This window comes from Ambystoma mexicanum, chromosome 4q, assembly GCF_040938575.1.
Source record: "Ambystoma mexicanum isolate Mex_15411 chromosome 4q, UKY_AmexF1_1, whole genome shotgun sequence".
Classification (NCBI taxonomy): domain Eukaryota; kingdom Metazoa; phylum Chordata; class Amphibia; order Caudata; family Ambystomatidae; genus Ambystoma; species Ambystoma mexicanum.
Genome location: NC_090928.1, coordinates 1,061,531,336 through 1,061,557,070, shown reverse-complemented (window position 1 = coordinate 1,061,557,070; position 25,735 = coordinate 1,061,531,336). Strand labels below are relative to the sequence as shown.

At 45.6% G+C, this 25,735-nt stretch overlaps 1 protein-coding gene across 3 annotated transcripts in view; it reads left to right on the top strand.

Annotated features, from left to right (window-relative positions):
• Positions 1-25,735, top strand: part of AIDA (axin interactor, dorsalization associated) — a 520,685-nt gene that overhangs the window by 236,500 nt on the left and 258,450 nt on the right. For 2 of the 3 annotated variants that reach the window (XM_069608612.1, XM_069608614.1), the window contains exon 5: positions 12,477-12,563. The exons of the other annotated variant lie outside the window; for it this stretch is intronic. In XM_069608612.1, coding sequence (XP_069464713.1) covers positions 12,477-12,563 — 87 coding nt within the window. The remainder of the gene's footprint in view (positions 1-12,476; positions 12,564-25,735) is intronic. 3 annotated transcript variants of the gene reach the window in all.

Below are 25,735 nucleotides of genomic sequence, written 5' to 3'. Positions count from 1 at the left end.
TAGGCTTCGCTAACTTTTACCGCAGGTTCATTCCTGAATTCTCTCGAATAGTCCAGCCCATCACCGCTCTGTTAAAGAAAAACAAACGTTTTGAGTGGTCTACCGAGGCGGAACAAGCTTTTCAGGACTTAAAAGCTAAATTCATCTCTGCACCTATTCTAAAACACCCTTGCCCAGAACTCCCCTACATCGTAGAAACAGATGCTTCTAGTCTTGCTATGGGGGCAGTTTTATCACAAAGAGATCCGGTCACACACCAATTACATCCTGTAGCCTTTTGGTCCCACAAATTCTCGGCTCCCGAGATCAACTATTCAATTACAGACCAGGAACTTTTAGCTATCAGATCAGCCTTTAAAGCCTGGCGGCATTATCTTTTGGGAGCCAGACACAGTTACCATAATGACAGATCACCGTAACTTACAATATCTGAAGACGGCCAAAGCTCAGTCTTCCAGGCAGCTCCGCTGGGCTCTTTTTTTGGCTGAGTTTGACTTTATAATTACTTATCGACCAGGCAGTAAAAACGGAAAAGCAGATGCCCTCTCCCGGATGGGAATAGATGAACACTTGACCAATCCTGAACCAATACCCATAATCCCGGAACAAAGGATTTTGGGCTTGGTCCGCGCTCAATCCTTTGAAGACATCGAGACTACAGTCAAATCACTCCTAACTCCGGCAGAATTACAGGACTGGCAATTCAAGGGGAAGGATTTCTCAGTGGACCAAGACCTACCATATTTCCGAGGACGATTGAACTTGCCCTGTGAGAAAATAGAAAAACAGGTAATCTCCTGTTATCACGACTCACTAATGGAGGGTCACCCTGGCATTACCAAAACCATGGAAAAGGTCAAAAGACATTTCTGGTGGCCATCATGGAAGAAGGATATTAGAGACTTTGTAATCTCCTGCGGTGTGTGTGCTCAGAATAAAAGTCAGAAGGAGAAACCAGCCGGCCTCTTACACCCACTGGACATCCCTCCCTGTCCATGGCATACCCTGTCCATGGATTTCATCACGGACTTACCTCTATGCTCAGGGTATAATACCATTTTAGTAGTCGTGGATCTATTCTCCAAGATGGCTCACTTCATTCCCCTGAAGGGCCTACCTTCAGCTTCAGTATTAGCCCAAGAATTCTTAGAAAACATCGTTCGGTTACACGGTTTTCCCTCGGTTTTGGTCTCCGATAGGGGAAGTCAATTCATCTCCCACTTTTGGCGAAGTTGCTGTCGCTTAGCCCAAATTGATGTGAGACTTTCAACCAGTCACCATCCCCAAACTGACGGACAAACCGAGAGGACAAATCAAACTCTGGAGCAATATTTACGTTGCATGCTCCAGCAAACTGAAAACCCTTGGAAGGATATCCTTTGGATCGCTGAATACGCTTATAACAATTCGACCCATTCTGGAACCGGGAAGACTCCCTTCTTCCTATTATACGGAAACCATCCTAGGACCTCTAACCTGGATCCTCCCCAAGAATTCGAGACACCTGCTGTGGATCACTTGCACTCGGTGATCACTTGTACCTTTTAAAGAAGCCACTGCCCATCTGCAAAGAGCTAAAGCTCTATACAAGAAAGGAGCAGATCAACACCGTAAAGAGGCCCCTCACTACGCAGTGGGAGGTCAGATCTGGTTATCCACTAAGCACCTGCCTCTAAAAGGACCCCGCACCTTCATCCCGAGATACTTAGGACCCTTTCTCATCTCTGCCATAATTAATCCGGTGGCTGTCAAATTGGAATTGCCTTCGCATATGAAAATACATCCAGTAGTCCATGTCTCCTTACTAAAACCAGTACAACCAGAAACCCGATTGACCGAACTCCCAGAACCTGTTCTAGTGGATGGAGAACTTGAGTTCGAAGTAAAGAACATCCTAGACTCCAAAATCTCCAAATCTAAATTATATTACCTGGTTGATTGGAAAGGATACAGCCCCCAGGAAAGGTCTTGGGAACCCTCAGAACATGTCCACGCACCTCGTCTGGTCAAGAAATTCCATCTGAATCACCCCGACAAGCCAAAACCCCCGGAGAAGACACGCTTAGGAGGGGCCTTGAGGGGGGGTGCTGTCATGATCACTGCTTCCAAGGAGCTAGGACCAGCCCAACGTCCTTGGAAGCAGGCCCCTAACCTTCATCCTAGACACCAGCCGGTCCCCACTGGGACCTTTTGGACCTTGTCCTGGCGCCGGTGGCACCAGGCTCATCAAAGTTACTGGTCCCGGCACTGGAAGCGCCGGGCTCATAATTTGTATGAAGATGCTTGGGTGGACTTACCTGCAGCAGACCATGCTGCTTACTTACCAGCCACATAGGAATCCTCTGTGAGCCGGGACTACTTTCTTACCTGGGTGGGGCATGCTCCACTCCCTGGATACAACACTGGAACTCTTCTGGAACAGGAACTCTTTTCTTACCTAGGCGAGGCCGTGGAGGAAGACGCCTCATCACTCCAAGGCTATTTAAACCACACCCGATTGATGAAACGTGCTTCGCGTTATTCTGCATCTGCAGCAGAACGCTCACCGTGTCTGTTCCAGTTTTCTTCTTTCCGATCCTGAACCTGCAAGAACAAACGCTTACCATTCCTGTATCCAGCCTTCAGTAGCACCTGCAAAGACAAGAAACAGGTTAGCACGGCAACCTTCACGCGCAGCGCTTTCCTCACCTGATCCATCGGCAGCTACCATCTCTTCACGCTGCTCCTCCGCCTGTGAAGACAAAAGCATAGTTATTTCTGTGTGGAATTACTTACCGGCAATCCGGGAATTCCGGTTTTCTTCAACGCTGCAATCCTGCACCTGAAAGACAAAAGAAGAGACATTAGACAGGTATTGTACTTATGCGCCATCGCGCCCGCCACAATAGGGCGCCTGCAAATACTCCGGCGTTTCCAGCGTCTCTTCAACACCCGAACTCACAACTGCAAGGGAAATGAGACAGAGAGCTTTTGAAAAGCAGGCAACCGGCATTTACTTACGCATTTCCAAGCGCGTCATTCCAAGACTCTGGCTCGAACTTCGGCTTTCTTCACACCAAAGACTGTAAGGAAACTCACCGTTCGTGCAGTTAACGACGGTAGCAATCCTCTGATGTCAAGAGGCCTACGTTTCACCCAGTGAAGGAACTGGCAACGGCACCCTGCACCAGACGCAGATGGAGAGTCCAGCATTCACCTATCTAAGGTGAGCACGTTGACCTTGGGGCTCCAAGGAAAAGCAAGGAAGGGAAAGGGAGAGAGATACCCGACAACCCCAGATCATTAACCCCATATTCTTTCACCTGCAGATATCTCACTCTTAGAGTTAGACACACAGTGCGAAGAGGCTCAGCCCCGGAAGCCAATCGAGTCCTGCACTTCACTTTTCGAGTCACAGACACCATCCTGCCAAGACCGGCGCCTCCGTGGGAATCAGGTGAGCGTTACAGGCGGGCGTGGCTGGAGACCAGATGCAGGAGCAGACACGGTGAGCGTTCAGCTGCTTGGATGCAGAACAACGCGAAGCGTGAGCTACTGTCTGGGCGTGGCTTAAATAGCCCCCAAAGTAGTTCCAGGTAAGTATCCTTCCCTGGCCATGCCCGAGTGGCAAAATAGTCCCAATGAAAAATTAGTCCCTTTCCGGTCTCAGGGAGGCCTGAATCTTGCAGCATGGTCTGCATCAGGTAAGTGCACAAAACACCTTCCTTTATGAGCCTGACTGATGTCCAACATGAACCTGGCGCCAACGGCGCCAGGACAGAGTCCAAAGAGCCCCTATAAGGGGCCGCTGGGCTTTTACCCGGGGGCATGATGCCTGCTCCCGGGGGTGCTGGGCCTGGCCTGGTGCTCCGGGGGTAGGCATCATGACAACATGGGATTTGGAGACCACTACATAAATATGGTTAAAGCCAACTACACCTCCCCATCAATAAGAATAGCAATTAATGGGGAAGTCACAGATGGGGGGAACAGGGGAACTAAACGGGGATGCCCGCTATTCCCCCTCCTATATGCCATCTTTCTGGAGCCGCTACTAATCAAAAGGGAAACTACCCAAATAAGGGGGATAGATATGGCAGGCACACAACACAAGGTAATAGCCTATGCAGACAATCTGCTATTGGCCCTAGAGGACCCGGGGAAAACATTACCACATGCTTTACAAGAGCTAGAGGCATTTGGGGAGATCTCTGGCCTAAAAATTCATAGGAAAAAATCGGAAATACTACTTTTAGCGGGGGAACGAGAGGCACTGGAAACATGCGGGATCATTAGGTCTAAAAATTGTGCAAGAGGGAATCAAGTATCTGGGTATTACGCTCACACACAGGGTGGACCTACTTTACAAGGGAAAATACCCCCCACTACTTGCCAAAGTGAAAAAGGACTTGGAACAATGGTGTCTGCTAATGATTTCATGGTGGGGTAGAATCCAATCGTTGAAAATGAACACTCTCCCCAAGCTGTTGTACTACTTCCACGCCCTTCCGATAATGATTCCAAACTCATTCTTTAAGGCACTGTCAAAGACAATATCGTCCTTTATCTGGAACAAGAAGCCCCCAAGGGTCGCAAGATCCGTCCTCACGACACACGTCAGAGCGGGGGGAATGTCACTCCCACACTTAAGAAAATATTACCAAGCAGCGCAACTGTGGGTGCTGAAATGGGTTTGATGACCAACAAACGATCTGGGTAACCCAAGACAGGGCGGTCGCCAGAACCCTGCCAGAAGACGTCCTATGGAAACGCAAACAACATAGACACCCAAATCTCTTCATTATTGAAATCATGAAATCCACATTGAACGCCTGGGACGAACAAACACGGAAGGGCATCATGACCACTGTGACAGCCCCATTCACGCCCATCTGTAGGAACCCTCAGTTCCCACCGGGACAAGAGCACAGGGCCTTCGAGAAATGGGAAGATGCAGGGTGCAATAAAATAGGGGAAATGTTCCATGACAAAGAAGTAAGATCATTTACAGAATGTAAAACCATGTGGAACCTGACAAAGGCGGACAGGTACAAATACGATCAGCTCAGACATTGGTTAGCAATGCTAGAGATTTCTCAGGCGGCCACAAGGGACTTAACTCCATTTGAAAAATACATCCTAACCAACTCGGGAGCAAAGAAACTAGTCTCTTCACCGTACAACTTTATCAATACACAAGATGAAGAAATAAAATGGGCCTACATGAAAAGATGAGAAAGAACACTAGGGGAAGAAATCCCAATACAGCAGTGGCTGGCGCTGTGGGCTTGCATTTCTAAACTAACACGAGCAGTGCAGAACAGGGAAATGTGGATAAAAATAGTCACCCAATGGCACTACACACTGGAGAGGCTTAACATGTACCTGGAAACGTCCGACCGCTGCTGGAGTGGCTGCCCAGAAGCTGGTAAGTGGAGGCACATATGGTGGGGACTGCCAAGGGGTTAAATGATTCTGGTCGGAAATGATAACGGAAATGAAAAAGATGTTCCCAGAGGCGGACCAGCCTGGGGGAGAAAGTGTGGTTATGCGGAATGAGAGAGCAACAGGCCAAGAAATACAATAAGGCACAATGGAGAAGTTTCATGGGCCTGGTCATAGCGGCATGGGCAACGATCGCCCAAAACTGGAAGAAGCACGACCCACCACTAATATACACTTGGCTGCAGAAGGTAGAAGTGGGCCCCCTTAGAAGTTGTGTTGTATCCAGCATAAGTATGAATGAGGTCTGAGTCCGTGTAAGAGCTGTGTTGGAATGCTAGGGGAGCTTGGAGTGTTGGGGCACCTGGGGATTCTTGGAGCTGGGCAGGGAACCAGGGTAGAAGCTAATGATCTTATCTCTCCTACTTTCTGATCTGAACCTGTAACTAAGACAATAAAGCCTGTTCCTTTTCTACATACCTGGGTCAGCCTTGGTTCCTGCTCCTTGTTGATACTGGCCCAGGGTAGATCCTGCAGGAGGCAGGATACATCATTTGGCGATGAGGATAGAGCTACAAGAACCCTGGAGTTGGTAGGAGAGCGAAGGAGAAGTGAATCATGATGCCATGTAACGGCTGGGAGAAGAGCTGCTTTGTTGATCTGGCGGTTTAAAATGAAGCTAGTGCCGATTAAGAAGATGGCTGTGGCATCAGAGGCATCACACGGACAATGGCGTTTATAGCCCATCCATGGGGCTAAAGAAGAATCGGCCCTGGTGAAGGTTTGGGGCTGCATAGCAGGAAGAAGACATTTGTTAGCAGTTGGCACAAGCACCAATGGGCCGAGCGCCGTTGCGCTCACATGTTGAAAGGGCTTATGGGACCTGTAGTCCGGTGTTCGAGCAGAGTGGCTTTCCAGGTACAGTGAAAAAAAAACGCCTAGTTGCAGCAATTTGGGCGGATATTGAGGGTTCCAAGGGATCCTGGGTGGCACGCGCCCAGTAGCACCCCTGCGTTCCAGCAACGACGCAGGTGGAACGCAGGGGTGCTACTGGGCGCTTAGAGGAGAGGCCCTCTAAAAGTGCCCTGCCGTGACGACGCACATTGAGGACGTAAATCCAGTCCATCGGGACGTCAGCCATCCGTCTATATGGAGTGACAGAGTTCTATGTTGACGCTGACTGTGCAAGCGATTCCATGAGGACTTGCACACAAACGTATGCAGGGAGGGCTGATATATGGAAATGAGCCCCTGTGCAGCAGAGTGAATAAGGCGACTGAATGGAAGCAAAGCGACATTTGATTTATGTCTGCAGCGATATGGAATCGAGATTACGCGTCGACCTTGGGTTTGTTTTTGCATACGTTTGACACTCTGAGTGCCTCAATCTGACTATTAGGTTAATGCTGGTATTGTTGGGCAACTGATACAAATACAAATCACAATTGCACGTTTTGGTGTGACAGCCATGGAAAGACAGAAATGTACGGCGGCACGTGTTTCAGGATTGCTGAGTTTCATATGAGTGATTAGTCTCAGAGTGTTTAACTCTGATGCAGGCGCCGAGCCTTCAGGAGTTGTACATTCCATTTATAAATGGACAGGGAGTTTGCATTTTTCCACGAAGACGTAACCATGGGAGAATTATTATTATTTTTGGCAGCACTGGTTGATTTGTGAATTGACATGTTATTGTTATGGACACTGTCGGAGATATTGGGATGAATGATTTCAGGGTGCATGTTATGTGCAGCGTATGTGTGCATGTTAATTCTGGGAGATGTTTTAAGTTTTGCAGATTTAGAGATAGACTGCACACAAATATATGAAGCAATTTTGAAGCAAAACATGTTTGAGATGCACATTTTTATTGATTTTACCGAGAACTGAAATTTATTTAAATGATTTTCATATTTTGATGAAGTGAAGCATAGTCCACAGTTTTGAGGTTTTAAAAATGCATAAATGTTCTGATCAGCGTTGGAAAACGTATACAATGTGTTTTGGGGAAACATTGATTCTTTTCATGTTCAAATATGAAGTTCACCCCGGGTAATGCATAATTTTAGAAGATGAAAATTTTAGGTAATACAAATTTGTATGTGTATTTCACGTGTGTTAAAGTTAGTGTGGACTGTCAAGTGGAGTTTGCGTATGTTAGCACAATGTTTTGTGTGATTGGGGGATTAAGTGACTCAAGGGTGTGCTCTGGAGGCAGCAGGTTCTGCAATTGTAGTGCCTTTCAGTGGCAGTTATGTGTGCAGTATGTGAGTCTGTGCGTAGAGTTGCACATATTTTGAATTATATTGTTGTAGATGTTGATGTGTGTGAGTATGCACATTTGTAGTGGAGAGGTTGCGCAATTTTGGAGTATGTAACGTGGGGAGTTGCATAGATGCAATGGGGTTAGGCTTATGCGCCCTGGCCAGGTGTATTGGCAGTAGTATAAAACTTTCAGGAGGAACCCCAAGTTTTGTTTTGAGGAGGTTGGACACAGTAGGGTGTTCCAGTGAAGTTGACCTTAGGGCATGGGGACCGTTTCGAGGTTGTTGTTGGATTTTCAACGCAGTTGTGCGTTTGGTAAAGGAAGGGAAAAAGAGTTTTTATTTTTCTCTAAGTTGTGTATGTTTTCAAAATTGGAGCTACACAATATTGTCTGTGTTGAAGGTAACCGCACGGCAATTTTTCCTTTTTTTGTGTTTAGGGTTAGAGTTAGGAACTAGTTTGTTTTCCTATGTTTTTCTGTGATGCCAGGTGGTGCATGCGGGAGGAGATTTTTGTTTGTTTTTGCACACCAGTTAAAATTTCGTTTTTAAATTTGTAGTGGAGGGCACACAGTTTTGTAGCCAGTGGTCGTTTGTAGTGAAGTTTTGGTTCATACACTGGCATGGGTTACTGGACTTACGTTCAGTTATATTTTGTTAAAATTTAACTTCTAAGTTTTCAGGTCGCACCATTTAGTGTTCCATCTTTGAGGTGTATCTGATTCTGGGTGTGCAAATTTTGAGGTTTGCATAGCGCTACCATTTTCCATGTTGGTAGTGGTTTGTTGTTTTACATGGCCCTTTTTGCTATGTATATTTTGCGCCACACCTCTTTCTATCGTGGTTGAGTTTTGTATTTTTGTGATCTTTGTGTCGTATGTCTCTTTTCTAGATTCTTCTTTCCTTTTTCATGTTTTCTCTAGGGGAGGAGGATGAGGCATGGTTGTTGGGATATTTGTTAGAGTGCATGGGATCATTGTTGGCATGTTTAGGACCATCTGTTTTGGATTCGTGGCTACACTATTTAGGCAGGTGAGTTAGCCTCTGTCGGGGTATTGGGTTTGTGCTCAAGTGTGGCAGACTTGAGGCCAGGAGTGGCAGGCCTGGCGAAAGGTGTTTTTGTTTGTGGGTTTTGGTTTGTAGTTGGTTTTTGTTTGTCCATTGTGGCAAGGTTGTGCTTGGTGGTGGTGGCACTGAGACCCTGGTGTGGCAGGCCAGGGTGGAAGGAGTAGTAGAAATGTTGTGGTTGTTAGTCCTAGCATGGTTGTGAGTTTGTGTGTTTACTTTTGATTGTAAAAGGGGGGGGGGTGTGTTGTATCCTGCATAAGTATGAAAGAGGTCTGAGTCAGTGTAAGAGCTGTGTTGGAATGCTAGGGGAGCTTGGAGTGTTGGGGCACCTGGGGATTCCAAGAGAGACGGTTAGGGACTTGGAGCTGGGCAGGGAACCAGGGTAGAAGCTACGAATGATCTCTCTCTCCTATATTCTATACTGAACCTGTAACCAAGACAATAAAGTGTGTTCCTTTTCTACATACGTGGGTCAGCCTTGGTTCCTGCTCCTTGTTGATACTGGCCGAGGGTAGATCCTGCAGGAGGCAGGATACATCAGTGGGCTCCCTTAGAAGTGGGCCCCCTTAGAAGTGGGCCTTAGCTGACAGGGCTGGCTGAAGCCTGCCGGTCCCTGATTGGATGTAAGAAAAGTCAGCAACCAATGGGAGTGCAGCACAGGGAGAGGTGGTTCAGCACAGCCTGCCTACACAACAAAGTAAACCACGGTGGCCATCTTGGAAGGGCAAAAAAAGTCAAATAAGCAGGCAATAGTGGGAAAAAACTTGTGCTTTCAAAATAGCAAGGCAGCTCCAGGTATTAAAAAGCTCAAAAAATGGCAGCGAGATGAACATGCCAAAACAGTCCTTTCCCTTCTTAAGAAGGCTTATTCTAACTGACAAATGAATTCTTGTTTATTCAAGAAACCTTGTGTAAGTGTTTATTTGAATACATGTCACTGTGAATCTCTATAACTCCCCTACAACTCACATTGACCACTCTTGAGATCAGCATGGCTGCTCAACACACTACCAACCTGTGTAGTACAGACTTATACCAACGGTTGGGTTCCTATTGCCATGAGGTCAGGGTGTTGTAGTGCACCCAAAGGGTACTGCATACAATCGTGCCTAACACTTCTTGAAACCAGACGGACCCAAATCCAGGGAATTTGACCACTCTCCCTATAGCTGAAGTTCTTGTAACCGTGACCTGGCAATATTTTGTTTGTATCTAACCATGATATTGGCTGGTACTGTAATGGTGACAAACTGTCTCCTTTAAAAATAAAACTATTAAGTCCCCCCCGCCCCCATGACCCAGAACATTTCCAGTGTACAAGAATATTACCAAACAATTGGGACAAAACAGCTGCCCACAGAGGGGGGGGACGGCATTGATTTTAATTCAAAATTGATTCAAAATGCCTTATGCAACAAAATGACAATGTTACAAGACAAAATATCAGCCAAAAAATCCTCCCTCCACAACATTGCCCTCTCCACGCAAGAAGCAATCCTTCAGGAACTTGCTGCCAACCAAACCTCTTAACCAATTCAATTTCAGAGCCATCTCTGTTGTGGAAACTAAGAATATCATCAAATCTCTTGAACCCTCGCGTTGTCTCGGGGACACCTGTCCAGCCCCAATTATCAAAGAAGCTGCACATGAACTAGCCCCTTCGTCACATTTATCAACGTGTCATTTAAATCCTGCTCTGTGACCACCAACCTTAAAGATGCTTGGATGTTACCTCCCCTAAAAAAAAAAGGCAACCTAGACCCCAATGTCCCAACGAACTATAGGCCCATAACAACTGTCCCATTCCTCCTCAAAGTTCTAGATAAAGCTGCATATCTACAGATCCAATCCTACCTGGAGATCAACAACCTATTCGGGTCAAGACAATCGGGGTTCAGACCCAGACATGGAACCGAAACAGCACTCCTTGATCTCAAAAACCAACTAGATGAGCGCAAAGGCAGAGGAGACATTTCTATTCTCTTACTCTTAGACCTATCTGCTGCATTCGACCTGGTAGATCATAAGGTACTCTGCAACCACCTCAAATCGGCTACCAACTTCTCCTCAAAAGCCACAGCGTGGATAAACTCTTTTTTGGATAAGAGAACTATAAGAGTCTTCTCACCAACATCAGCAGCGGATCCAGTCCCTATCACTTGTGGAGTCCCTGAAGAGTCATGCGTCTCCCCCACTTTGTATAACATTTTTACAAAGCCTCTCTTTGATATTTTGGACAAACTAGAGGTTTCTTATCCCAATCCAAGGAGACTTCAACAATGACACCAGCCTCATAAATAAAATCTACCAAATCATCCAAACATGGATGGCCACACATGGCCTATGTCTTAACGACAAGACCGAGCTCTTAATCATCGGGTCCACCAGTAAACTTAACAAATTATCCCATCTATACAAGTCCATTACCATAGATGGCATTAAAATCAAGGTAGCCAAGGAAGTTAAAACCCTAGGTTTTTACCTTGATTCAGCCCTTACCCTCGACAAGCAAGTTAATCCGCAGCAACTAGTTACACCTGCAAACTTATTCACGCCTGTAAACCATACCTGTCCACAGACAGCTGCACAACCATAGCGCGAGCCCTCATACTCTCCAAATTAGACTACTGCAACGCACTGTACCTGGGCACCAGCAAACACAACACCAACAAACTCCAAACATTGCACAACAACGCCCTTAGAACAGCATTAGGCATTCCCAAAGGGCAACACATATCTGATCAAAGAAGAGCTGCCAACTGGCTGGCCATCAATGACCGTATCAAACTTAACCCTGAATATTACACACAACTGTCTGAACAATAAAGCACCTGTATACCTCAGAGAAATTTACAAAGTACTCCTCTGAACGAGCCATCAGAAAGGCCCAATCAAATAGTATCAAAATCCCCAACTTCAAACTGAAAAGAACTGGAGGATCCAGCTTCCCAGTACTAGCAGCTCAGCTTTGGAACTCCATCCCAGACTCACTTAGAGCTACTCCTTCCTTCCATGTGTTCAAAGCTAACGTCAAACTCTGGCTTCACACCAATAACTGCTAAAGGCAGAGCTCCACTAAATACTCTGTATATTTAATGTAAAATATTTAAAACTGTAACATATCCTAACTGTAATCATGTGACTTTGCAACATAAGTAATGTTTGATATGTGACCATGCAACATGAATTATTTATGTACATGTAACCTAAGATTTATTTCTTGTAAGCGCCCAGTTGCCTAACGGCCCGGTGCGCTCTATAAATAAACAATACTATACAACAATACAATAATGTCCGGTTTGACAGACCATCTGGGCCTGGTGCATTGGACTTTTTACTAGTCTTAATCGGCAGCAAAATGTTTTCCTCATCCCATGTGAACGCTCCTACCCGGTTCATACATCGATGTAGCTGCTGCATCAACAAGCCATTCTTAAAGTAAATCACCTTTTTAAAGTGCTGCATCCAGTCATCTTCAGGGATTGCTTGTATAATCAGGTAATGATCAAGCCTTCTGGGTTTAATGATTCGTCAGAAGGCTCCCAAACTATTTCCACTTATACAGGCCAACATTTCCTCTGCTCCATTCAGGGCCATCACAAATGTATACCCTCTAAGCCAGTTTTGATCCCCTTTCACACTAGGAATGGCTTTGTTCAGTCTCCAATTTTCCCAGACAAATGTTTTTAATCAAGGACCTCATCTTTTTTTTTTTTTTTACAGGCCTCGACTTCAAGATCAAATGCATGAATATGACAGAAAATTCTAGATCCCAGTTCCAAATGAGATGCTGGTACAAGCGCACCCAAGGTAGCGGCAACTCTGACCAAACCTCCCGCAAGGGTTGGAACCTTATTATTATAGACCTGCAATTTCGGTTCTCAAATGCATGTGAAATCCTAGATCATTTTACATCACAATTTCACCAGTCTATCTCAACAATGATTCCCGAGGCTCTAGACACCCCTACAAACACTGAGGGATAAAACTGAGGGATATCACACACCACCATAGAGTGATCACTAAAAAAAATTGGAATAAATTATCTCCAATCCCATTCCAGCCTCAAACAAATCGGGTGTAACAAAGAGTGCAAGTGAGTATTGTGCCACATATATATCACCAGGGCAGTTGCCATTTAGCACTACCAGGTCCAATGCCTCTAGTCCTAGCTTAACCAAGCCAACCCTTTCTCGAGCTTCGCTTCAACAGAGGTTTTTGTCCTATTTGGGGCCCGATACCATTTATCCTCTAAGCACTCTGCATTAAAATCACCAAGTACAATTATTGAGCCCCCTTCCTCTGGAATTGCCACCAAAATGAGGAACGAGAGCACCTCATGCGCCAGGCTCTGGATTTAGATACACAAACCAATAAACATTTAAGCAATGTGTCAGGCCCATAGGCCGTCCACTCCAAGAGGATTGTGAGCAGAGGGCTGTGAGCATATCCTTTCTCTTAAGTTCCATTTGACTTATCCTAAGGCCTAAATTACTCTTAACCGCTGTCAGGAGTCCCCCATAGGTACGGCCCTGGTACCACTTTGAGCCTTAGTGAACTCCACAGCAAAACCATCAATGGTACATCCATCAAATATTTCCTGGATGCATATACTGTCAAATTGAACAGTCTTAGCCTGATTATTCCTAATGCTGGCAAACCCCCTGGAGATCCATGATAGCAACCTACCCTACTTCACTCATCCCATCCATGCCCCACTCTATCTTGGAGAGAGGGGCTGATTCGAGTCCAGTCCCTTAGCACCGGACCATATTCACACCAATGCCCCCCAGGCTGCTCGGAATCCAACTCCTCCCTCAGAGCACCTGCCCACAATTCTCCATTCCTGTGCTGGATTTCCCCTTGCGTCATAGTATTTGTGGCAACCACCTGCCCCCAATCCACCACTCCGAAGCCCAATGACCAGAATCCTGCGTCTTCCACCAGGATTGCATTTTTAATTATAGGAGAGAGTAAATACACTTTAACTATATCCAAACGATCCTAGTATAAGAACTGCACTATTTCAATATCCTCCGTTATAACCAAACGAAGACTTGGAATGTCAAAGAAAAGGGAAAGAATGTATTTTCGATTTAAGTGGACCCTATTTGATGTTTCGAACAAGCGGCTCAAAAGCACACAATTTATATAATTTGGTGGCTTAGATATTTTGCTTTCTAACTTTCCTGGTGGATTCAACTTACCCCTTTTGTACGTCTTCTTCATTCCCCCTTTAGAAGGTAGCTTCACAAGACTCCCCTCTGAAAACGTCCTACTTTTAGCTGCCCCAATACCGATCTCCTCAATGGTATGGTCCATGGGGGGTAACATTCTCCATTATCTGTGGCTTTGGTGCCTTCACCACAGCTTTATTGCCCTTAGCTTTGACAAATATAGGGAAGGTGTTCAACCTTTTTGTAGGTGCTTGAACTATTCCTGGAATAGCATTGCTAGGCGGTTAGGATGCCTTACTTCCTTTCAAATTTATTAGACTTGAATCCCTTAGAACACTATTTCCCACTACCTAACCTCATCGTGGGTGCCATTGCAAAATATTCACTTCATCACTTCATCACGAGAATAGACTGATGTATTACTTGGGTCTAAAGTGGGCACTCTAACCACTATTCAACACCCCCGCCCCCTAAAGCCCTCAACAAATTCACCTCCGTTCCACCAATCAAGGAACCTTTTACCATATCCTTTCCCTGCTTTTGAGGTCTGTACCCTCCCTCATTATAAAGCCCTCAACAAATTCACCTCCGTTCCACCAATCAAGGAACCTTTTACCATATCCTTTCCCTACTTTTGAGGTCTGTACCCTCCCTCATTATTCGAGTGAGCTTTCTGCTCAGAGTACACATCTACTTGCAGACATTTCCACCAAAGGTGACCTCCATGTTGATTAGGTCTCATGTTCCCATACAGAATGATCAATAGGTGACAGATCTTAGACATTCAGTCCCACATACAGCTAAGGGGGGGGGGGGGGGTGAGGGGGTCCCTACCACGAGTCATAATACAGAGATATGGGAACCCTGTGAAGGAAGCAGTTGAAGGAGACTTGGAAGCGGTAGACTGAGTCGGGACCCCATCAATACTATTTTAGATATGGGCTGTCACTTCCTATCGTGGAATATAGCTGGGATAGCAAAGAATCTTGAGGAGACATCTTGCATTGACTTGTTCAGGGGGCTCCAGGTGATTCTACTACGAGAAACGTGGGCCATAGTTATGGTAGCTATACAGAGATATCCAGCTTTTCATGTTCATGCTTGAAAAGGTCCTAAGGGCAGATGAAGTGGGGGGGGGCTCCTTATTTGGCTGGAGGCCCCTCTATACTGGGAAGTAACGGTCCAAATGGCGTGAATGGGGGGATCTCCAGTATTTGGTTATTTATACTTGCACTGGATCCTCTATAATACACCATCGGAAGCCAGTGGGTTAGTGGTGGTGAAAAGAAATGCAAGAACTGATCCACAGATCACTTGAAACCCTGTATAATCATGGCAGGTGATCTGAACATACAAATGGAACCCATTAGAGAGCTGGATAGTTGTGGGAAGACCAGGACATTGCCTGGGACATCCCCGCCCTGGTAGCAGGTCACCCTAAGCGGGTGCATAAACTTGCTGTGGATACGCCCGTGCCTTTTTATAAACAGAACTTGGGGCCTGTAATGGCCAGCTTCCAGAAGATCAGTCTGCAAAACCAACCTTTGTCAGACACAATGGTGTATCTTCCGTTGATTATATTTTGATCTCGGCAAAGGAGTGGGCAAGGATTAGCAATTTTAGAATCCATGAAAGGATTTAAAGCGACCTTAAACCCCCGAGTACCATGATCCATTGTGGTACGACCATTGACTCGTTACAATGCAACCCGGGGGCGGCTGAAGCCATGGAACTTACTGGTTACTGGCCAGTGAAATAGACTAGAGTGAGCAAGATTCAAAGTCTTCTGTTTACAATTTTATTTTGGAAAACCTTGCCATCATCTGCACAGACAGCATTCCTGATCTGGAGTTGCTGACTGAATTTGACAAAATGGTAGAGAACTTTCCTCTTTTAACCTGTGCGGCCCCTAGAGTAAAAATATGCGACAACCAAACCAGGTTGGTACAATAAAGCCTGTAGGGATGCAAAACATAGGTATGTGGAATGTCTAAAGGCTGATGGGACTGTGGACCAGTCTCAACTTCGACTGTACAGAACGGACTATAAATCTATATTGGCAAGGAAAAAAGATGTTGTGACTCAAAGATGGGAAGTACTCTTACAGGCATATTAAGAGGGGGATTCTATCTCCTATTGGAAAATGATGATCTACAAAGAGGTAAACTGGGATCTAAGACTTCAATGCTGCATCCCTGGAGGTAATCTGACTGCAGCATTTTGCAAACTTGTATGGTAAACAAAGCATGGACTAAAACCAGAAAGCGATATTGGATCACATTGTGCCCTTCAGCTCTAGGGAGGAGACTCTCATTTAATATAGAGCAAGTCCGGAAGGCAGTTGAAAGCCAAGATTGGAAAAGCACCCGAGCCAGATGGGATACCCCTGGACATCTATAAAGATGAGTTAAAGGTCTGGGGTCCAATATTGTGTAATCTTCAATGCAATAATCAGACTGAGCACAGTACCTTGTTTTTTTAAACCTGGCAGAGGGGCAATTTTGGCGCAATGCAGTAGTTGTAACAATTTATAAAAAGTGTAGAAGGGACTTGCCTGTCGACTATTTACCTATTCCACTTTTAGATAGTGTGGGGAAAATATACACCCAGATGGTCTTGTTCCCCTTCGATCCTGGGCTGAAGAAAACTGTATTATCAGTGACCTTCACGCGGGGTTCCCAAAAAATAAGCACTGTCGACCAGTTATTTTAGCTCTTTCTGATGATCCAGAAGTACACAGTACTATTATGGAGGAAATTGTACTCAAAATTTGTGGCCCTCAGGACAATGTTTGCTAGCATTTCTAGGGAAAAACCTGTGGCGAATGAGGGAAAGGGGAGCCCCAAAACAATTAATCTGCTATCAGTCTGTTGTATACTGATAACACGGCAGCTGTGCATTTTGGATTAGCTGGAGAACTTGCTGCTCCATTTGAGGGGGCAAAAGGTGTAAGGCAAGGATGTCTCCTGGCCCTCCTACTTTTTAATAAATGCTTTGAAGAAATAAAGGCATTGGTCTAAAACTGCATGGCTTACCCATAGATGGGCCAGGATAATTACCCAGCACTTTTTTGCGTCATCGACTCAGTGGGTTTTGTCTACTTGGCCACAAGGATCGAGTATGGCATTGGATATATTTCTCAATAAATGCCAGGCCCTTGGACTACAATTGAACACTGATAAAACAACGATAATGGTGTTCAAACCACATTTCTCAAAGCGCAACAGATTGGTTATCTGTGTGAGAATGCAAATTAGAACAGACTATGTTCTATGATTACCTATGAATTAGATTCCACAAGAACTGTGGATGGTCCTCACAGCTTACAAAAGCGTGTTAGAACTTGGCAAAGTATAGTGGGGCTGCTAGCTATTTTATTTTTGGTTTCTTGTTGTTTTAAACCTGGCAGAGGGTCAATTTTACCTGTTTTGGAGTTGTATCCAAAGCAGGCAATACCAGGTTCTGTCTTTCGCGGCGAAGGTTGGGGCTGCGGCACTCCATGAGCCCTTGAGGTCATAGAAAATGTGTTTCCAAAAAATCTACTTTTATTCCCACAGAGTTCCCCGTCAGCAATATTACATTTGGAGGTGGGTATTGGCCAGATAGGATACCTACTTGCTCTAAGACCGGTGTATTACTTGCTTAGATTGTGGAGTTCTGAGGATTTAGGAAAGGACCAAGATGCACTACTACATCTCCTGAGCTTGGAGGGGGAAAATGTATCTCATGGGTAGTAAATGTTGAGCAGGAACTAATGGGGCTAAATGAAGCTGCATTATGGGATACCCCTGACAAAATAGACACAGCTGCTACACTTAGGATTAAGAGAACAGTAAAAATGAGGGGAAAAAGAGATGATGCTAGAAGCAGCCAAAAATCTTAAGTTGGGGCTAGACTACATTGACGGTAAACTAGACTTTGGCTTTGATTGTTACCTCGCTTGCATACAACCACCAAATGAGCAAGTGCTCCCTACCTTTTGACAGACCCCGCCCACCATAGCTGTTAAGAGGTTGAGGCTATACCTGTACTGCAAGACTGAGTCTCTGGGCTCACAGTTCCTTGATGGCACTGAAAGCTGATTCGGAGGAATTCGCAAATAGCAGGAATTCTTATCAGATCACCTGGTGCCACGTTGTGTTCTCTGGTAACTTAGAAGCCAGGTGCCAGGAGGGTGGAAAATAATGTCTCTGTACGACTGAACAACAGATACAGTTCTGGGATGTCCATCAAAGCTTTTGAAGATGCCACCGAAAGGTAGTTGGACTGCTTGGTCTATCAAATAGTCCTGCCTTTACATGATCAGACTGTCTTTGGGGTGTCCATGTGTAATAGTACAGGGGATGCAAGGGGCCAAAGGGGGCAAATATGTGACTTTGAGCATTGGGCAGGAACGGATTAAGTGTTCCTCAGGAATAACAAGAACAGGCTCATGTAACATGGCCACACACCTTGCCAGGCTGGAGGTTACTGCCTGTAGGCAAATGTCCACGTCCAAAAACTGTCAAGCGCAGCTGTACCTCCAGCCAGATCAGTGATGTGACGTGTGCGGCTGCAGGTCCCCTGCCGACTGGCACCGTGCCATCGCCCTTAAAAAGCAGAGAAAAATGGGTGTCTGTATCTTAACTGTTCTTTTTGGCTCCTTGTGCCATGTCAGATACTTTAAGTATTTCTGCCACACATTTCCACATTCTTGGCTTACACATGCCACCCATTCTGAGAGTTCCCCCATCCCTACAGCTCTGCACCTCTTCACCCCTTGCTCACATTGGTTATTGATGATGATCATAGCCTCTTTCAAACTCAACTGGACTCTTTGCGCACACTGCACATTCTTCTACTCTTTACGATCTGTAACTGAACATTCTTCGTCAACAGGTAAAATGCTGTGGCTGCCCTTGGATCCTGCACAAAGCTAGGTGCACTAGATAGTGCCTCTGCTACCTCAATTCTATCCAGAATAAACACACTAGGGACACCAGAAGCATGGGGGACAAGGGAACAGATGTAGCAAAATCCTACAGATCTCTCTCTCTCGCCCAACTCTTCGCATATGGCTAAACCATACATTATTTGCTGCAAAACCATGTATATCTACTATTGGGTGTACATTTTCATTGTCTTCGTTGCTCAGGAAATCCGCGTCAACATTCCTTTGTGACCTCAATACATGAAATCCTATGATACTATTATATATTTAAACCAGTCACATCCATACTGTTTGCCATCTTTGAACATGACGACAAGAGAAACGAGAGACCTACATTTATTCTAATACATTGTAAATCCAAAGTTTTCTTCTTGAAAATATAATTCCTGATCTTCACTCGCCCCACCCTTCTTTTTCCACTGGAATTGACTGTATCCCTAGGGCATTCTTAACTTCTGGCTTCTGTGCTGGTGGAGGGGCGCTGGTATCCTTTCGTATGTTGCTGATACGGACTCCACCTTAACAGAAGTCTGTTGTGAAAATCGCATGGTATGGCCCATGGAAACGCTGCTTATTCCTGCGTCGCACAAAATATCGAATAAAGATCAGTTGCTTGTGCAGATTGTCTGATTCTGCTGCTGCATCCTGTAGGCTGTTGGTGAGAAGACACAACCTGTGAAGATATAATTCGGACACTTTTGGTTAAGTCGCCAAAGTACTTCCTAAACTTTTCACCCAGGACCTCTGCTGACCTGTGCATCTGATGCTGTGTGCGCATGTGAGAGCGGTGTCTCTAATCTCTGCTCTGTCATGATCTTGTGTGGGCTAAGGTGGCGGTCTTTCCTTGGCTGATTACTCAAATAAAACTAAACCAACAGCAAACCATGTAACCACGTTTTACTTAAATCACTGCACATAGTGGACAACCAGACCTTAAGAACTCCATTTAACTGCTCTACAAGACCGTTGGCCTGTGGGTGGTATACCAAACACAATCTGTGCCTGATCCCCAAAGAGCGAAGTAAACTTTGAGCACAAGGCATTAAAGTGTGTTCAATTGTCAGACATCAGGGCCTCACAAATTCCCCACCTAGGAAATACCTCCCTCACCAGAATTGTTGCCGCTGACTTGGCATCATGGTGAACACAGGGACCAACCTCAAGCCAGCGGTAAAATGGGCAAACTATGACTATACGGTACTGGTAGTTGCATTTCACAATCAGATCGACAAAATCAATATGGAGTTTCTGAAATGGCCCAGAGGGCCTAGGCGAAGCTCCCCTTCCTGACCTCATGGTGTTTCCAGGATTAAATTCCCTACAAACTATGCAGTTTCCTACAAATCTGCTTGCCTGTTCCTGGAGGTTTGGTATAAACCATTACTCCTGGAGCTCTGCTGCAATTTGTCGCAGAGAAGTGTGACGGGTTATGTAGTATCTATAGAGCCACAAGAAGCAGATCTACTTGGATTACTACCTTCCCCGTCAGCTCTTGTCTCCACAGCAAATCCGTGGGCGAGGGCACATCCTCTTTGCCCAAAGCTCCTGCTCCTCTTTAGGTAAATTTCCCTGCATTTCTATAATTTGAAGCAAAGTGACTGCAGTGTACGGGGCTGGTAGCTGTACTTGCTGGGACATGATATCCATTTTCTGGGGATGGCAAATATGCAGCTTCTTTTGCCGCCCTGTCTGTGGCATAATTTCCAAGTGCTATTGTGTTAGTACGGTTCGTATGTGCAGCACACTTTACGATCCCTAACTCTGTGGCCAATGTTAGCGCTTTGATTTATCTGGATAGCAGAACAGCACGCTGGACAGGTTTCCCATCCTACCCCTAAACACTTTTCTCTGCCGCCTTGACAAGCCTGCATGCACAGTGGAGGTTACATATGCAGAGTCTGAATAAATAGTGACTGCCTTCCTGTTACTCATTTCTAAGCACCTCTGCGCCACTATCCCGGCCGCTTGTGCTGAGTAATGCAAAGGCAACTGTTTCTTCAGACTGGCCTGGTATTCCCAATCCACAACGACTGCACCCGTGTCGTGATTGATTGGACCCATCAACCAAAAAGTACCTCGCCTCCCTCCAAAGCATCCTCCTTAACACTTGCCTGCACTTACTCTTCGGACTCATGTTACACAATTGTGGACAATGTCATCCGGTTTCACTAGGTCGGCTACAAATGGCGCAGGATTGACTAGGTGACACTGTTCGGGATGTATAGATGCATTCAATAGAATAACATCATACCAAGGCACTCTTTGGGTTGTCAAATTCGACTTGGATTTTTCCAAGATTGCAAAGACTGCATGCTCAACGTACAATGTCGCAAGGCAAACCATAGTAATGGTTGAAAGCTTGCTCACAAGGGACCTGTCCCTGCATCACTGGGTCTAAGAGTCCACGATAGTATGGTAAAGTTTTATGTCCTAGTGATATTTGCTAGGACAAGAATGCTGTCATCACCGGTCTGTTTGAGGGAACAGATAAAATGGTTTGCCATTTGGGGGTCACCAAGACCAGAGCATTGCAGAACGCAGCCTTGAGTTCCAGACAGCAAGTCACCATTTCTACAGACAATTCTATCGGACCCTTCACCGTCTGCGCTTCCTTAAGCGCCTGTTGTAAGGGCCTTGCGTAACTAGAGTAGTCCAAATCTACAAACACTGGTGCATTTGTCTCACTGTGACCAATTGAGGCATATTTTGAACTGCAGTGGCTCTCTGGCATTGCCTTCCTTCCTGTGGGCGATAACACATGCCCCAAATATATTAGCTCTGTCGGGCAGTACTGCAATTTTTCTTTGTCCACTTTGTACCCCTTTGCCATAAGCAGGGTGGGGATAGTTATGGAAGCTCCTCGACACTGCTCTTTCTGAAGTGCTACAAACTAGCAAATAGTCCATGTACTGGATAACTGTAATGGACACTTGTAAGTTTCCCAAATCCATTTGAACCACCCTGTTGGACACAGATTCACAGTACACCTGGGGGCAACCTTGTGTGATCAAACCCCTAACCATGATATGTAAACTCTGTGAGGTACTGAGAATCGGGTCTAGGGGGACTGAAAAAAATGCATTCTTAGATTCATTCACCGTGAAGTGGGTTGACCCAGTAGGGGTATTAGAGAATGGTGGCAGGATTTTGTACCACCAGGAATTCAACATCATAATGGTCTCATAAATCCCTTAATCATGGGGTACTTCTTAACCTGTGGTTATATCGCACCAGGTTTCGATATTAAACCATACTGCTCCAATACTCCCAACTCGTGAGGATTGCTGGTCAATAAATGGTCAGCCACTTTTTCCAAATCCTCCTTCCAATGTGGCGATGTATTTCTAACGATGAGCATGGTGTGTGGTACTTCCCTTTGCTCTATCGCTATCTGGCAAGACCCCCAAAAACCATTTCTCCTGCGTCTTCGGTATCTATGAACAATTGCGAGTCTGCCACTCCGCCTTCCTCCTCGGTGCCTGTGAGAATCACCCTGTCTTTCTTGACTACTGCTTCTAGGAGAATCAGAACAATTGTGATTGGTGTTAATCTCTTGCGGTACAATGGGTCAAAACAAAACTCAATCTGTACCCGTAATATCTGATCTGATTCCCGCGACTGAGCACCATTACCTTATAAAGAAAGACCGATGTATAGCTACCACCCTTATTGCACCACAGTATACATGCAAACACGCTGCTTCTCTTAATGGATACAAACCTGGAGTTGACTATACTATACCTTCATCTGTGAAAGCAATCGACGTATGGAGTCGACTGAGGAGATTGTTGCACATTACCTGGGCTATCTGTGCAATATATCAAAGGAACAGATACATTTTGTGTATCTGTCTTAATGCGTATATCTTTAGTTTTGAGGAACCAACAGGATAGCCCCACAGAATCCCTGTCCATTGTTTTGTCTGACAAGGGGCACCCTCCTTCCTTGATGCATGATTTTGTAGCCCCTGTGTTGACCATAAATGAAAATTTTGCATCGCCTACCTAAACACCTATCTGGGGTTCGTTTTCCGGATCAGTGGTAAAGGACAGGACTGGACACATCCGAGATCCCTGTGGGCTGTCATAATCTTGGTACCTGTTAGCACAGGGGAGCAAGAAAGTTTTCCCTCTAACACTTCCAGTGTAATGAGCAACCATTCTTTAAGGGTAAAGAGTTTTTCTCACATATGTACCGATGCCTGTGCTGGCATGGTCGGTTAAATCACCTAGGCCAGTGCAGCCCCAGTTGCTGGGTTCTGTTCAACCTGTGCCTGCTGCGATAGCACAGATCCTGGGGCGTATGGCATGGTTGGGGATTGCTTTTCCTAAGCTCCTATGTTAAAATACTATGGCATGCTCTTGTAGTCTCGTGCCACGTGTCCGATCCTTCCGCACTACCAATACTGGATGCCATACAACCCTCCATAATTATTTCCTATTGGCCCATTAAACCGGGCCCTGTTCCTCTGAATCCACCAAATGGCCCACTTCCTCGTGAAAAAACTCCCCTCATTTACTTGGACCGGCAGCATACCTGTTCGTCCAACCTTGTCATACCAGATTCATTCTGTCCGTGTTTGTCCCTGTTGTCACAATTGTCTGCTGTCCCTTTGTGGAGCTGGTATTCACTGCTCCTTCCAATAGATTTTTGCTAGCTGTTCTTAACGAGCTTGGCCTCTGCCTTTTGTGCCTTTTCTATACGCTTCTTTTCCTTCGCTTGCCTTTGTTCCTCTTTTAAAAAAAAAAAAAAGTTTAAAAAGAAATGCACATGCACAATGTGCCTGAATTTCCAGCCAATTCCATCCCTAATACTTTATCTAGATCGTGCTGGTCTTCCTTAGGAAGTCCCTTCTCTAGCATGTTGTAAAAAATCGCCACATTCTTATCCCACGCATCTACCGTCTCTGCCCCCCCACAGCTCCTGAATTAACTGGATCTCTTGTGTGGCAGGATCATCCTTTAACTTCATAGTTTTGGCTAGAATTTAACTCATATCTGGCATATCGGGATACATATCCCGCAGCACCCCCATACCTGTGCCCTATAATTATTAAATGCTGCTCCATCGTCTGTATTTGTAGCCAACTGGACTCCCGGATACTCTACTTGCCTCCAAAGCTCGTCTGACCGCCCCCATTAGAGCCATGAACAAGCTTTTCATATCCCCTATGGCCAACGTGACAGCAGTATTTCTCTAATGCATAAATCCACTTCCTGCACCTGCAGTGAGCGAGCGAGGGAGTGTCTTCATTACATTTGTCCGGTCCATGTGTGACCATGGAACATATGGCTTTCCCTGACCCTTCTGGAGCAACAAATTGAGTTGCACCTGGTTTTACTGTGGCTTCCCAATCTCCCTCCCTCCCTCTCTCTCTCTCTCTCTCTCTCTCTCTCTCTCTCTCCCACTTACGATGGCCAAGCGAGTACCATGGGGCGTCCTAAGTCTCCATGGAGTACTTTTTGTTGCTACTGGAGCAGGAGTTGGGGCTGCTGCACCCTGCTTCCCCCCTGCTCAACATCCGACTCCCATTCACTATAGTCTCCTACTCTGTTTTTCACCTCACCTGATACTTTTACAGGCACTGAAGCATATTCAGCACTAATATAGGGTGCCGGTTCCCATGCTCCCTGCTTGAATCCGGCACCCATAGCAATACTTCCATCCTCCAGGTCCACATTGACCTCTGATAACTGATTTATCCAACCGAACAAGAACTTGTCCGTGCTTCCACCTTCCTTCTTCTAAGTCCTTTGCCTGCCTATTCACTTCTTCCCGCTCTTCACTTCTCTGCTGTCATAAGAACACTACTTCTTCTTCTTCCGCTAGCCTCTGCGCTCATTCCAATTTTCCGCTCCTGTGGCTCGACTAGCATTCGCAGCCTTTCCTCTTTCCTAGCGGTAGAATTCAATCTCCCCTTTCCCACTCATTCTCAACCCTTTATCTACTCTTCTAGCTGTCAGCCTCTTTCTTCCATCCTTAATTGCTCTGCTAACCTAGCAGTCAGTGAGTTATTCCTTTTCTGCTCTCCATTCTTGACCTTTCTACGGCCCTAACCATTGAAGGAGTTATCTTTACACTTTTCTCAATATCCCATTTTCTAGGATTCTTAGCTGGGGTGGCCACTTGAGAAAATGGAGGTTTGAACTCCGGTTCTGTATACCCTTCTGCAATTCCTCTGAGACTTTAACGTTATGGGCCTTCCCGCCTTTCTCATACATCTTCCATATCTGTAAGATTTTAACCGCTTCTCTAACTTCAAACTCTTGAGCCTTACAACTAAACAAGTATGCAGGTTTTCCAATATCCCCTTACCATAGTTCCTCTCAGTAGGTCAAGAATTGAGCATTTTATCCAGAGTTTCACTCTGCCATTCCCGATGGTACTGTATAGGCAGGAAGTACCTGACACAAACAATTCAATAGTCTCCATACTCTAAACCTAGTCCAGCCTTTAACAATATCACTTCAGAATAAATTCCTTAAAACCCAGAAGCCGAACCCGCGGCACAACATTTCAACCCACAGAACCCCTTTTTCTCCTTTCTAGTTTTAGTCTTCACCCACAATCTCTCGCCTTGCCCCCTTTCGCCAAACACCTTACTGATGCCTAGACCCTGCACAAGAAATCGGAGTACACGATCCAGCCAGAATAAAACGGGTAAATGGACTTTGTAAATTACCTCGTTTTACTTATTCCATGAATCCATTGCCCTGGATGGCCCCTCTATCCACCTGAAATTAACTATGCAGCGCCACTCTCTCCTGATTATACTGCATTAACAGCAGTAATTGCCACGAGGCTAACGCGCTCCAAAATAGCAGCCGCCATTTCTGCTTAAGCCACCTTTGTTTGGATGTCCACACTCTGCAGCA